This window comes from Chenopodium quinoa, unplaced genomic scaffold (assembly GCF_001683475.1).
Source record: "Chenopodium quinoa cultivar QQ74 unplaced genomic scaffold, ASM168347v1, whole genome shotgun sequence".
Lineage (NCBI taxonomy): Eukaryota > Viridiplantae > Streptophyta > Magnoliopsida > Caryophyllales > Amaranthaceae > Chenopodium > Chenopodium quinoa.
The window spans coordinates 2,665,301-2,681,032 of NW_018745080.1; the positions used below are offsets into that span (position 1 = coordinate 2,665,301).

Consider the following 15,732-nt stretch of genomic DNA (forward strand, 5'->3'; position numbering starts at 1 on the left):
TTTTTGTACAAGGTGCATAATTCTTATTTATATTTATCCATTTTTTTAAAAAATATAACAAATTATAAAAATAGATTTTATATAAACCGTGCATCGCATGAGTTCTAATCTAGTAACTAATAAAACATAGGAAATCAATTCCTAGAAAATTTAAACTCCTGTGTTATCAACCAAACAAGCTTAGGATAATTCTTAGGAAATAGACAAGGAAAATTATTTCCCATGAAATATGATTTCCTAAGGGAACTCATTTCCTATGGCAACCAAACAATACCTTAGATTAGCAAAATTGCATATCTATATTCTTACGTTTTTTCTTTTTTTTTTTTTAAAAAAAAAATTGTTCTTACATTTTTTCAAGTATGAAATACTCATAATTATTTCGGTGTTTGTAAAAATAGTTTCATTTGTATTTTTCACATAAATTAATAAGTGACTTTCATAAATAATGCTACAGTCGAAATTATATCTGGTAAATATGTGTTGGTCTCAAACTCTGAAAGTTAATTTTTCATACATATCTGATAATGTAAACAATTGAAACTATATCATCCACATAGAATTTGCTAAAAGCTTTGGACTTCTATTTTTTTTTTAGCCATCTTCACCAAAGCTTAACTTAATGTTTGAATACTTGAAACACATTGGTTTATAATTTTATATTAGTATATACTCTATCATTGGAGGTTTCACTAAAAGGATAGTCTAACTGATCAAAAAACATGGCTCTTCCTTGGTGGGTGGTTGTGGACTTGTGGGGCGTCTTCCACTAGCAGACGTGGTTTCACTAAGGAGAGGCTACCTCAATCTCCTCATTTAGCGTTTTCTGTTAAATGGATGAATTATTACCCTGCAGAGATATCTCTTTATGTACTACTTTGTGATCCGTATTATGCTAGCTTGTTTTTCCCTTACAAAAAGGCACCTTTATTTAATCAAACCATAGTATTTGAATACGAGCATTTCGTTTAAACCTGTTCTAAAGAACAAATGATACTTTAACCCCGAAGGCTGGATCCAAAATATTTTAGGTTTGGACAAATTTTTGGCCCTAAATTTATATTTTCTCCGTTTTTAAGTTGATTTTGACTTTAACATTATTCATACATATCTCTTTAATTGTGTTTTGTGATTTACACGTAATGAAAAATATAGTCACGTGAGATTTTGTTAGATTCGTCACAATATATATTTTGAAAATACCAACTTTGTATAATTTTTCACTTATCAGTAATAGTTAAACTAGATTAGCTCCGTGCGATATGATGCACAGATATAGTATAAAGAATTTATAATTGTGTACATTTATAAGTCATATTATCACTCAAAATATGTAAAATCTTTGTATTAAGATAGACCAAACTATAAAAATTAAAATAATATAAACAAAAGAAAATCCATGTCTACATTAATTTAGTGGACTTTGTAATTGGACAGAGTAATCACACATATACAGGGTTAATATTTGCTTTCCTTAAGATTAGTTGTATCACTTGTATGTACCTTATAAGTACTGTATAAAATAACTTTGCAGTCAATATTTAGCTTTTCCAAAAAAAATTAATTAGAAGAGAATAAAAAAAGTTAAGGCGGGAAAAAATTGAAGGAGAAGCTGACACGTGTACAATTTGGGGAAAGAGATGATGTCAACGGTTATTATTTTAGTATTAATTAGTTATTAATTATATATTCATCATATAGCGGTGGGAGTCTATGTTTGGCCTGAGGCGGTGAATAAGCACAAAACTTGGGAGTTAATGTGTTCTACTAAAGCGGGTTAGTTGCTCTATTCCATGTACGATTTTAATGAGATCCTATATCAGAATGATCGAGAAGGAGGGTGGAGTGCCAAGAAGGGAGAGGTGTCTTGTTGAGTTTCGTGAGGCTATTGATATGTGTGGGTTGAAGGACCTAGGATATAAAGGGAGCTCTTTTACGTGGTAGAGAGGAAACTCGTATGACACTTTCATTCGTGAAAGACTGGACCGATGTTTGGCTGATGATGCGTGGTGTGAGAGGTTCCCGAACTATTTTGTTCGTTATTTCCCAATTTATTCTTCTGATCATGCTCCGATCATTATTGAAGCATGCCGCAGGTTTGATAGAGGAAGGAAGGGTAAAGTTTTCCGCTTTGAGGCAATGTGGTTGTCTAATGAGCAATGTGGTGAGGTTGTCAAGAAGGCATGGGGGTATAATGTGGGGATGGGGCTCATGTGAGGCTCGCTGCTTGTGCCACTGAGTTGACAAAGTGGGTTGGGAAGACGTTTGGAGCTGTCCAGAAGAAGATTAGAAAATCTGAACAAGCCCTTAGAGAGGCGCAAGATAAGAGGGCCAGTCCTCAAATGTTAAAAAAATGTAGAGACATCTCGGACAGCCTAAATGAATTGCACAGATTAGAGGAATCATATTGGTTTGCTCGGGCACGAGCAAATGAGACGAAAGACGATGAAAAATACCACTTATTTTCACCACAAAGCTAGTATGAGAATTGAAGGAAGCGTAACAGCATTGTGGGGTTCTACGATAAACACGATGTTTGGCATGACAATCAGAAGGAGCTAGAGAAGATTGTGGAAGCTTATTTTGGAGAGTTATTCACGTCAGAGACCCCGCAAGATTTTTGACTCAGCCTTGGAGGGTATTGCTCCGATTGTGTCAGAGGAGATGAACGAGCTATTAGATTCTGCCCCGAGTGATGAGGAATTAAATTAAAGCGGCTCTGTTTCAAATGCACCCAAGGCTCTTAGCCCTGACAGTATGCACGCTTTATTATAATTTTTCAAAAATTCTGGCATATTGTTGGGTCCGATATTGTATGTTTTGTGAAAAATTGGTGGGATGGAAGGGTCAATTTGGCGAATGCAAATAAGACTTGTGTGGTGTTGATTCCTAAATGTGACGATCCTAAGAGGATTACAGAGAACAAACCTATTAGTTGTTGCAATGTAATTTATAAAATAATCTCAAAAACAATGGCAAACAAAATAAAACCGTTGTTGGACAAGATTATTTCAAATCAGAGTGCTTTTGTTACGGGTTGTCTCATTACAGATAATGCTCTTCTGGCGTACGAGATATTTCATGCGATGAAGAGGAAGGGTGAAGGAAGGGAGGGGTCAGTGGCATTGAAGTTAGACATGAGGAAAGCATACGATAGAGTGGAGTGGGTATTTTTAGAGAGAGTGGTGTATAAGATGAGTTTCTGTGAGAATTGGGTCCTTAGAATTATGGATTGTTTAGCTTTCGTTTCTTTCTCTTTTGCTCTGTGCTGACGCTTTCTCGATCTTATTAGCAAAAGCATCTATGGAGAATAATATTCATGGTGCCAAAATATGCAAGGGTGCCCCTAGAGTATCTTATTTATTTTTTGCCGATGATAGTTTATTGTTTGCAAGGAAAAATCTGCAGGAATGTTCGAAGATAGGTGATATAATCAGGTTGTATGAGCAAGTATTCGATCAAAAAGTAAACCTGAGTAAGACAGAACTTGCCTTTAGCAGATGTGTGTCTACTATTCGGAGACAGGAGATTGTAAACACTTTAGGGGTGCGACAACTTGAAAATCATGAAAAATATTTAGGCCTTCCGACGATCATCGGAAAGTCTAAAAAGGTGATTTTAGCTATTTTGAAAGAGAGAATTTGGAAGAAGCTCAATGGATGGAAGGAAAAGTTGTTATCAAAGGCCGGGAAAGAGGTACTCATCAAAGCGGTGGCTCAAGCTATTCCTACTTATACGATGAGTATTTTCAAGATTCCGAATGGTTAATTGATGTAATTCATACACTTCTTTGTCGTTTTTGGTGGGGTTCGAGTCCGAATGAACGCAAGCTTCATTGGCATAGCTGGGAAAAAATGTGCTTATCGAAGGCTAGTGGGGGCCTTGGTTTTAAGGACCTTAAATGTTTCAATCATGCTCTACTTGCTAAACAAGTTTGGAGACTCTATAATGGAGGTGACACCTTGCTGCATAGGGTTTTGAAGGCTCGTTATTTTAAACATTCTTCGGTGTTGCATGCTAGAAGAGGATACAACCCCAGTATTTCATGGAGATCGATGTGGGGGGCAAAGTCACTATTACTTGAGGGTTTGGTGTGGCAAGTGGGTAACGGAACAAGCATTAACGCTTGGATTGATTCGTGGCTCACAAAAGAGGGCAGAATTTACAAGCCTTCTCCTCTTGCAGCGTCTACGTGGATACTGACCTCATTGACTTCATTATTGGGGAGTGGAATGCTGATGTTGTGAGGAGTGTGTTCAGTGGTACTGATGCGCAAATTCTCTTGAACATGCCTCTTTCTCGCCATTGGCCAAGTGATAATTTATATTATAGCTTCGCCAAGAACGGTGAGTACTCTGTAAAATCGGGCTACTGGTTGGCAAAATTGGGCTCTATTGATATGAATGAGGAGACTGAGAATGGGGTGAGCAATACAGGGTGGAAAGGGATTTGGTCTTTACAGGGCCCCTCGAAGTTAAAATTTTTTGTGTGGAAAGCGTATAAAGGAAGTCTTGCTGTTAAGGAGAGACTTCGTCATAGACACATTGTAAATGATTTAGTGTGTCCAATATGCAATGCTAGTAACGTGACAATTTTTCATGCTTTGTTTGAGTGTGAGGCCGCATTTAGCATTTGGCAGAACCATCCTCTGTCAAGTAAAATTGGGCAGGCACCTGACTCGTCTTTTTGTGAGAGATGGGATTGGATGCTTAGCAATCTGAGTGCTCATGACTTAAGATTTGGTGCTCCATTAATGTGGGCGGCGTGGTCTTGTAGGAACAAAATTTATTTTGAGAATGCTAGGCTAAATCCATATTATGTTGCTGTTGGTTTTGTTAAAATGGTGGAAGAACATATGACATACGCTCAGAGGGTCTTTGACAGGGTGCCTAGTGCTTTGAGTATAGATACCGCTGGCCAAGTTTCAGCTTCATGGTCCTTCCCCCTTGCTGGTATAATCAAGGTAAACACTGATGCTCATTTTGTTGACGGGGTTACATTAGTTTGGGAGTGGTCCTTCGTGATTCAGGGGGGAAGCTCATATTGTGTGCAACGAAGAAAACTCATGTTGAGTCTGTAGAACTAGCGGAAGCCCTTGCTGCCAGATTTGGAGTACAGGTTGTGAGGAGGTTTGGGTATACCAACATCAACCTTGAATGTGATGCGTCAAACGTTGTCAATGCTATAAAGAATCACACCAGGGATTTTTCTCCACTTTTCCTTGTGCATTGATATTATCTTAGATAGCTCCTTATGTAATCATTTTGCTATCTCTCTCGTCTTTGGCGGAACTTGATTTAATTTAATAAAATGCCCGAGCTATCTTCCTTCAAAAAAAAAAAAGAAAAAAAAGAAAAAAAGAAACGTGTCTACTGAAAAAAAAGGAGGAAATTTGTTTTTTTGGTTAAAATTAGTTTAAGTCTTGTGCAACGCACGGTTTTTACTTAACCTAATTATGAATTACAATGTCAGTTTAACATAATTTTTAAAAAATCAATACTTTTAATTGAAATAAATACTTGAATTTTGTATTATATTGATATCAAAGTTATTAATCATTAAACATTTAAAAAAAAACGCAAATTTAATGATTATAGGGTTTTATATAAGAACAAAATTTAATGTTAATTATAACCTGTGCAATGTATTAATATATATCCCATATGTTCCTATTTTGTTGGCATGTTTTGACCGGCACAATGTTTAGCATACTTAATTTGACCGACAAAATGTTTAATACAAATTTAATTGACTTATTTTTTGCGACAATTAATAATCAAGGTTTTTAATTTTATTTTATTTTATATTTATAATTATTGAATTGTAGTGTTATTATTATGAATAAATCAACAAATATATAACAAAAGCTAAAGTGTTTATCCTTATTGGAGCAAAAAAACTTTCAAAGAAAAAATTATGATGTAGACTAAAAAAACCTGCTATCTTTGGGCAAACACAACGGGCTTGGACATGTTTTTTGGCCCACTGTGAGCCACTTTTCTGAACAAAAGCCGGCCCGGCCCATTAGCTCTACGAAGAGGGTACCTCTAATTTTTCATTCCCTTAAAATAAAAAATTATACAATCAGTCAATCACAAAGTCAACTCACGTGACACACAAAAAGAACCGTTGGTAAAACACGTGACCACCCCTCCTACAAAATTTGAATTCGAACTCATTCACAAACCCATAAAAAAAATTAATTTAAAAAAAACATAGAAACAATTTAATTTCACAAAACAATTTCTTTTCCTCTTTTTTGGTCCCTCTTCCCCCCTAAAATCATAGATACAACATAATCCATTAATTCAAATTCCACCATTCTTCCATTTTCAAATTCTCTCTCCATTTTTCTCTCTCTAAAATTCGCCATTTTACCCCTTTCTCTCTCCTCCTCCAGGTCACCCTTTTCTCTTTCTCTCTCCTCTTTTTCAATCTTCGAAGCTCAAACAATTTCTCCCAATTTTCTCGATTCAATTGAATGTTCTTCGTATTGTTCTCGCTTTCACCTTAATTAATCGTTCGGGAAAAACATCCCCAAATTTCTAGGGTTTTTTTTGATTATTTAACTACATGGAGAACAACAATGGCGACGGAAAGAGTGGATCAACGCATGACAAAGAATGTGTTCGTGTTGCTGTAAATGTTCGTCCGTTGATTACTCCCGAGCTTCTCCTCGGTTGTACCGATTGCATTACTGTTTTTCCTGGCGAACCTCAGGTCAATAATTAAAGGGTTTTTCTTTGATTTTAATTTCTTAGCTATTTTTTTAAAAAATTAGGGTTAATTTGTGTGTTTTTTTTGTGGATTTAGGTGCAAATTGGGTCTCATTCCTTCACGTTTGATTATGTTTTTGGAAATGGAGGAACACCGTGCTCTCGAATTTTCGATGAATGTGTTGCTCCTTTAGTTGATGCGTTGTTCAAGGGTTATAATGGAACAGTACTTGCTTATGGACAGGTTAGTTCTTTTTGTAATTGTAGCTTAATTATTGAATTTTTTGTGTTTTGGATGAAATTTATGGCTGATATGCTATTTTAATTGCTTAATTTTGTATTTAATCTGGATAATTGGTGTTGGTATAAACTGTTTGTTTATTTGTAATGTGTTTTACTTGATTGTGTAAGCTGGGTTTCTTCTTTTAATGCTGAATTTGGGTGTATGATGATTTTGATTTGTATTTGTTTTACTGAAGACGGGTTCAGGGAAAACTTACACCATGGGAACTAATTATAATGGGGAAGACAATGCTGGTGGAATTATCCCTCAAGTTATGCAGACGATTTATTCTCGAATTGAGTCGATGAGGGGTTCAACCGAGTTCTTAATTCGAGTGTCGTTTATTGAGGTAAACCTAGTAGAGTATTACATTGTTTATTGTATTGACGATTGTGCTATATGAGAATGTTAATAAGAAAATGTTTGAAATTAATCAGATTTTCAAAGAGGAAGTGTTTGATCTTCTTGAAACAAGCCCACCTGCATTATCTAAAGGCGATGCAATGAAGCACTGTGGGCCTGCTAGAGTTCCCATACAAATTAGAGAAACAGTCAATGGTGGGATCACGTTAGCCGGTGTTACGGAGGCAGAGGTGAGGTCAAAGGCAGAGATGGCGTCGCACTTGACTCGTGGGTCTATTGCTCGTGCTACTGGTAGCACTAATATGAATAGCCAATCCAGGTATTACACTCATGAAACTCTGAAAATTTTGTGAAGACAGTGAGCTGAAGTTAATTACTATAGTAGCTCTCTATTTAAGGACTAGTTTTTTATTTTAGTAAATCATCTGGTCTATTTTTCAATTGTGCAGTCCTCAGTTCGTAATGAGTTGCCATAATCTTTTATCAAGAATGATATTTCTCATGCTATTTTTTTTTTCCTTTAGTCGATCTCATGCCATATTTACAATTTCTATGGAGCAAAAGAAAGTCGCCAGATGTTCAGAAGGGTCAAATGGTGACACTGCTGATGACATTTTAAGCGCGAAGCTTCACTTGGTGGACCTTGCTGGTTCTGAACGAGCCAAACGGACAGGTGCAGATGGATTGCGTCTGAAAGAAGGTATGAAGAATCCATCCTCATTCCTCTTTACAGCAATGCCTTAAATATGTACAAAGTGCAATTTACTTATTCAAGTTGTCTTTTTCCATCAATTTTATAATGTGCTGTTAGGTATTCATATAAATAAGGGATTACTGTCCCTTGGGAATGTGATCAGTGCGCTTGGAGATGAAAAGAAAAGGAAAGAGGGAGGGCATGTCCCATACCGTGACAGCAAGCTCACTCGCCTATTACAGGTATATATTAGAATATGGTTGGATTTCAACTCCTTTCCATCATTCCTTGCTATTTCTGCTCTTAAATTAACAAAAGACTGTTTATTCTTTATTCTGCATTTTTATGTTTATAATAAAATTGTGTTGAGTGTTTTCAAATTACTAGGACTCACTTGGAGGAAATAGCAAAACCGTTATGATTGGTATGTTAGTCTCCTACAACAATTTTGTCAATTAAATCATATAAAACAGAACCTAATTTTATCTATGCTTACCTCTTTTTTTGGTTTTTATTCTGATTTTTTGTTCCAGCGTGTGTTAGCCCTGCTGACACAAATGCGGAGGAGACTCTCAATACCCTGAAGTATGCAAACCGTGCTCGTAACATTCAAAACAAGGCAGTCGTAAGTTCCAATTCTATTATTGTACTTAATTTCTTTAATTTCCTGAGTTCTTTTTTTCATTTAATTTTTATCTTGTAGATAAATCGTGATCCCGTTGCAGCTCAGATGCAAAAAATGCGTAGTCAAATTGAGCAGCTTCAGACAGAGTTGCTTTATTATCGTGGTGACTCGAGTGTATCATTTGATGAGCTTCAGGTACTGCAGTTAATAGAAGCTTTGTTGTCATGACTAAACTATGATCGTGAAATTAACATATCCTCTCTGGATACCCAGATTTTGAAGCATAAAATATCATTGCTTGAACAAAGCAACGTTGAGCTGCAACGTGAACTTCAAGAACGTCGTATCAGTTGTGAGCATTTAGCTCAACGCGCTCTTGATGCTCAGGTGTTTATTAATAGCAACACTTGAAATTGAAACATATATGTAGTTTGCCATTTTTTTTCGGTTTAGGTGATGTGCAATTTTCTGATTCAGGTTGAAAAAGACCAACTGATTATGAAGCTTGAAGCAGCAAGGAGTGGAAAATCATGGGATGAGATTGAGTCTCTGGGAAATCAGGCATGGTCATCTAGTTTTACTTTTAAGTGTCATATAAATCTGTTTCTATTAAGCATATAGTTTTGCTTATTAAAATTCTTGAAAACATGTTACAGGAAATTGATTTGGTCAAGAGGTATGTGTTAAAAATTCAAGAATTGGAGCAAGAGTTAGTGCGACTACAACATTTGAATAGCATGAAGCGTGAGGGTTTTTCTGATTCCTTGGAATCAGACGATGAAGTATTACCCTCAAAGAATGCTTATTTAGGCAATCTCAGTGAGCACTCATCTGTCTCCGATGCAAAGGATATGGCTGGTATGTTACAGTTGAATTGATCTTTATGCTAGTCATGTCTACTGACAAAGTTTAAGGTTTTTATGTAACTTGTTTTATGATATATTATTCTCTTCAGTCTTATGCTCCTGTTTACTGACAATATTTAAGGATTTTATGTAACTTATTTTATGATTTAGTTTATTTCTGTCTTTTCAATTATGATTTAATATATTTTTATTTTTTTTATTTAGGTGATGAGATTGAAGAGAAGGAATTAGAGCATTCCTCTCTACAAGAAAGACTAGACATGGAACTAAAAGAATTGGATAAGAAACTTCAGCAAAAGGAGGTATGTACTTCACCATTTAAAACTTATGTGTAATTGTATGCGTGTTTATGCAATGACCAGTGTATTTTGTTTTCAATGCAAACCTGTAATATTGATCCATGCTGTGTCAATTAGGCTGAAATGAAGCGGTTTGCTGGTACTGATTCTTCTGTCCTGAAACAACATTATGAAAAAAAAGTTCTTGAATTGGAACATGAAAAAAAGGCATTGCAGGTGAGTATAAAATATTGATTGTGGGTTCCCTATTGAAGATTCACTGTTCTGAGTCCTTATATGTTGACAGAAAGAAATTGAGGATCTGAGGCATAAACTTGGTGGTATATCATCGACTTCTGATGATGGTGCACAAAGACTGAAGGAAGAATACATTCAGAAGCTAAATGGTCTAGAAGCTCAGGTCAGCTCTTTAGTTTGTAATTCTTGTTTTAATTTTCTTTTCTTTCTTTCGCTTTTTTTTTTTTTTTACTTCTTTTGAGCTAAAATGTTTCCCTTCAGGTTTCTGAGTTGAAAAAGAAACAAGAAGCACAAGCTCAGATTTTAAGACAAAAACAGAAAAGTGATGATGCAGCAAAGAGGTTGCAGGATGAGATACATCGTATAAAAACTCAGAAGGTAAAAATTGATGGGTCACAAAAGAAAAGTCTGTCTAAATTCATTCACTATGACTATACTTTTGTTTTCTGAACTTGGCACCTGAACAGGTCCAATTGCAAAACAAAATCAAGCAAGAGTCGGAGCAATTTAGATCATGGAAGGCAATGCGGGAAAAAGAAGTACTTCAGGTAAATATAATGTATTGTTTTATGTTTCTCTTTAGTAGTTGTAATTTAAGGATGCTTTAAATGCCTCTTTCATATATTTATTTTAATTTATTTAGTATTGTTTTCGATTGTCTCATTTTACTTTAACATAATTCTGTTCCATGGCTTGGTCTAGCTGGGTTTAAAATTTGAGCAATGTATATGCCAATAAGTCCAGTGATGAGCAGTTTTCGTAAACATTTTAGCAAACCTCTCCAGCAGTGCTTTAGATAAGCTATCATGAATGAATACAAGCTAAATAATTGGGCTTTTCTCGTTCATCCACAGAAATACACCTGGCAAATGATTGGAATAGAATGTGATCTTTCTATTATTGAGAAAACGATACCACCCACATTATTTTGTATTTCTATTCATTATTATTTACAATTGTGCTTGTCAGGGCTTTTGAAATTGTCTTCTCCTTTAAAAGTAAACTTTTTTTTACGGACTTTGTGACTTGCTTATTGTCTCACAGCTTAAGAAGGAGGGAAGGAGGAATGAGTACGAGATGCACAAACTATTGGCATTGAATCAGAGGCAAAAGATGGTAACTTCAGCTATTTTCCCTGTGCATGGATGTTAGGAGTTTCTTGCTGAAGCTCATGTTTATGTGCCAGGTTCTGCAACGTAAAACAGAAGAGGCATCAATGGCAACAAAAAGACTTAAAGAGCTTCTTGAGTCTCGAAAGGCTGCTTCTCGAGACAGCTTTGGTTAGAACAAAAACTTGTTTAATTAAGTGTACACCTATGGCTTACTAATCTTCTAACTTGTGTTCATGTTTCTCTGTTTATCTCTCTGGTGCTGGTATAGCTAATGGTCCTGGAGCACAGGTAAGATTAATCTGGGTTTCAAGACAGTTGTTGAAATTTCTTTTGACCTGTGAATTGTTGCTAACATGTTTCTCTGTTGTGAAGGCATTAATGCAAGGAATTGAGCATGAGTTAGAAGTCACTGTACGGGTACATGAGGTTCGCTCTCAATATGAGCGCCAAATGGAAGAGTGAGTTTCTATTTTATTTTATCATGTTTTGCACATTTACCAAATTTCTGTATCAAGCTCTCTGGATGGTTGCATTAGTGCTTTGGAGATCTGTCATTCCGATATGTAGCCAGTGGCTTTAAGTTCTTTTTCTTTAATTTGGATTGGTAGAAATTTTCACTTTATTTCCCTCATTCCTATATCCCAACAAAGTTGACCCAAACTAAGGCAACTAACCAATCTTGATATTCCAGGAGAACCAAGATGGCACAAGAGATTGCAAAGCTGAAGGAAGAAGCAGAAATGCTAAAGCAGAATATTTTGAGGTGCTGCTTACTTTTTTTTACCTTTAATATTAGATCTGATTTTTGTTAAATATCTCCTCCATGTTATCATCACCTCAGCTTTTGATGCTTGGTTTTTTGCAGTGAATGCCCTGAAACTATGTCCCCTGGTGCAAGAAACTCAAGGATCTTTGCACTTGAAAATATGCTTGCAACATCTTCAAGCGCCTTAGTCTCAATGGCCTCACAACTATCTGAGGCAGAAGAACGTGAACGTGTCTTTAGTGGCAGGGGACGTTGGAATCAAGTTCGTTCTCTTGCTGAAGCCAAAAGCTTGATGAATTATCTTTTCAATTTGGCTTCATCCTCCAGGTACTGATTACTTTAGTGTTATTGTTAATTTTGTGAAACTCGGAGGGGATGAAGTAAGCAATTTGACACATGGGGGTACTTGAAGATCTTACATCAATACTCTTGGATTTTAATTAATTTATTTATTTAACAGGAGAAGCTGTTTTTATTTTTTTATTTTTTGGTTGTAAAGAATTGCTTCCATATTGTATCAGATAAATGACTATGGCTCTTATGGATATTCAAAAGTTAGTATCATGATGCTCATTTTGTCCAAACTCTTTTTTTGTTTTGCTTGAAGATGCATGGTACGTGATAGGGAACTCGAATGTAGAGAGAAGGACTCCGAGATAAAGGATTTGAAAGAGAAGGTAGTCAAACTCAATAGTTTTGTTAGACAATTGGAAAAACAAAATGCAGAAGTCAAGCAGCAGATACAGCAGGTTTATTATTATAAACCAATTCTTACATGATGTCCTTTATAAGTTAAAATTTTTGGCATTTAATTTTGAACAAATTGCTTACATTATGGCATAGGTGCTCGCAACTCGTGGTGAGGTGAGAACATATGACCTGCGACAGGTATATGCGTTCTCCCATATTGTGCATTTATAGATTAATAATTGTGAAAAACTTTGGCATTCCATAATCTGTTATAGTTCCTTGCAGCTCATTCTTTTCTTCATTGATTTTATTAGGGTATTAGAAGCTCTGGGTTTTTCAAGTTTCCGGGTAACAACTCAGAGATATTGGAGGACATGGATACTTCTGATTCAGAGTATTCTTACCCTGACGAGGAGTCTGATGGCGAGTGGGTGGAAAATGATATTACGGTAAAGAAGAGGAACTCTAGGAAGGGTAGTCGATCAGGGTCTGATTCAAAGTCATTGGACACTGATGGTGGAAGTTTGAAAGGAGAAGATTCAGTTGATATTGTAAAAGAGAACTCTACATCTACTATTTGCTGTACGTGTAGCAAACAGTCATTTTGCAAGACCATGAAGTGTGAATGCCGTGCATCCGGAGGAAGCTGCTCCGGCTCCTGTGGTTGCTCCTCCAATAAATGCAGTAATAGGGAAGGTGAGAGCAAAGAGGACTGTATACTTCCTAATGAAGTAGAGCACGATCGAGATCTTGCCACCCAAGGTGCAACATTACTTCAGAGTGCATTAACTGAAAGGCCTGCTGAGCAACATGAAGTAAATGGTGCCAAAAGAAAGCCTTTGGCTGATATTGGGAATACCGCTGTATGTTCTGTCACTACAATATCTTTGTGCTATATCCTATCTAGATACTTCTGTATTGTTATTTTACTATGTTTGTGAACTTGTTGCAGGGAAAATCTAATGCACCAAGGCCCATCCAAAGGAAAAAATGGCGGAAATCCACTATTCAGCTTGTTCCAGCAGCCCCAACATCAGTACAAGGTGAGCATGTAGATCTACCGGAAAAGGTAGAGAGCTGTGCAGCTGACAATGTAGCAGCAAGTAAGAAGGCAGAGAGCAGTACAACCGAAGCAAATATCCCTTTAAAGTTGCCAAGAGCCATGCGATCTGCTTCCTCGAACAGCAACCTTTTGAGAGTCAGGAACTCTGAACATGGAGAAGAACCTGTTGTACACAAGGACTCTGGTGAACCTGCTCGGAGAAGCCCTCTACGGAGACCAAAGAAATCTGAGGAAAAAGAAAATTTCGGCCTCTAATGTAGTACGTGCTGATTTCCTAATTTAATGTAGGCAACCTGTAGATCATTTGGAATTTGATTCCGTCGCAAGCTTACTTTATGGGGAAAAGTTTGGAAGAGGATCAATCGATCCTCAAATGATTGGTATTCTTTTATTGTTTATTCAATCAATGAGGCACCTATTACGAATGGATTTAAAAGAAGAAAATGTACTAGTGTTTCTTGTATTACATTGTTTGTTGTTTCTGGAAGGAGCACACTTGATGTTTTTGTGAGCTCATTGTTGAGAGACTATTTTAAGGCACAAAATGAAGAGGTCTCTATTTGTTCGAATTTGACACAGAAATTTGAGTTTCCAGTTTTCGCAGATAGACCTGATGAGCTTAGGGTGGTATCATTATTATCAGCACTTCAGCACAAAAAATTAAACAGGCAGAAAACGAGTATGAAGAGCTTTGTATTATTAATGTGAATGTATTCCAGAAAATAATAAAAGTTCTTATTCTGTTGGTAAGTAATGTTAGCCAACCCTCAACTTTCACAACTTAACTCTTAAAATTCTATTCAAAATTAAATGTAAATTGGCTTTGACATTAGCTCGAACAAGTTATTAAGAACAAAAGAAAATCCAAATGTTCTTCTTGCACATTCAGATTTTTTGTACCAATTCGTGAAAGAAAAAAATTACTTAATTATTTAGTCATTTTATTTAATTTAAATATTGTAACAAATGTAACACTTAATTAAGTTTGTGCAGTAATATTAAACTGTTATATTTATTTATTTTATATATACAAATATACTGTTTACTTTTGAGTTTTGAGACTATTCACACAATGCACTATAACATCAAATTGTTTTTTTTTTTTTGGAAACCTCATATTGTGATTTTTATGCAATTGAAATTGGATAATATAATCACTTTATACCTTACAATATCAACTTTTATAAATTTACCTTGATTTAATAAAACATTTAAAGATTATTTGAATATCACTTTGAAAGTGTATTTTTCAACCTTTCCCGTGTTGTTATATTAAAGAAACGAAAAAAGTAAAATTATTACAATGCCAATAAACTAAGCAATTATTGTGTAGAACTGTAGAAGTCATGATCATTTCATAGGTACAACGATAGAAGTAGTATTTGAAAGTACGAAATCGGCACATTATTAAAGCAAAGAAAAGCTAGCATTCTAGCAACATGTAATTTGTTTTGGACATTTGAAGTGGTATTGACAGAAATAGATAAGAGCATCGTTGATTGATTGATATCATCCATGTTCTTGAATCTGTAAAGGAGCAGTAAGACAGAGATATCAATAATACTACTTATATAGTTGGGGAATGAATAAAATGGTAACGAAGTAAAGTAAATGAAAGTTTTATACAGAGAATAGAAATAAAGAAAGCAATAGTATGACCTGAAAATGAAGGCCATCAGATGAGAAGAGCATGTTCAATGTGTGAGATTTTATGCCATTCAGGTCCACCAAATTTGGCACATCTTTCTACCAAAATTTGGCATAACATGACCTGTTTTGAAGAACAATGTCCTCAGAGATGACAGGTTGCCTATCCACTCTGGAAGTTGTTCCAACTCATCAAATCTCTCAATTGTCAGAGATTGAAGGGTTGGAGAGCAGGGTTATATTTGATGATATCCAAGGGTTGACTGCCACCAAAATCGACAAGTTTCAGATACTTTAGAGATTGAAACTGTAAACAAGGTACCCTTTCCAATTTTGTAGAGTTTCAAGGTACCCTTTCCAATATTGGCAGC

The 15,732-nt window shown here is 35.7% G+C and overlaps 1 protein-coding gene across 1 annotated transcript; it reads left to right on the plus strand.

Annotated features, from left to right (window-relative positions):
• The first annotated feature begins 5,821 nt into the window (after nt 1–5,821).
• LOC110709792 (kinesin-like protein KIN-4C) lies at nt 5,822–14,317 on the plus strand. The gene is made up of 27 exons (XM_021888041.1): nt 5,822–6,720; nt 6,814–6,960; nt 7,196–7,348; nt 7,437–7,681; nt 7,887–8,062; nt 8,174–8,298; nt 8,444–8,480; nt 8,590–8,681; nt 8,760–8,876; nt 8,955–9,068; nt 9,159–9,242; nt 9,338–9,539; nt 9,752–9,849; nt 9,964–10,062; nt 10,133–10,246; nt 10,345–10,461; nt 10,551–10,631; nt 11,128–11,199; nt 11,270–11,363; nt 11,464–11,483; nt 11,568–11,653; nt 11,887–11,958; nt 12,061–12,288; nt 12,569–12,710; nt 12,805–12,849; nt 12,966–13,514; nt 13,604–14,317. Exons 1-27 carry the CDS (start codon nt 6,574–6,576, stop codon nt 13,967–13,969), a joined length of 3,822 nt encoding a protein of 1,273 aa, XP_021743733.1. The 5' UTR covers nt 5,822–6,573; the 3' UTR covers nt 13,970–14,317.
• The last annotated feature ends 1,415 nt before the right edge of the window (nt 14,318–15,732 follow it).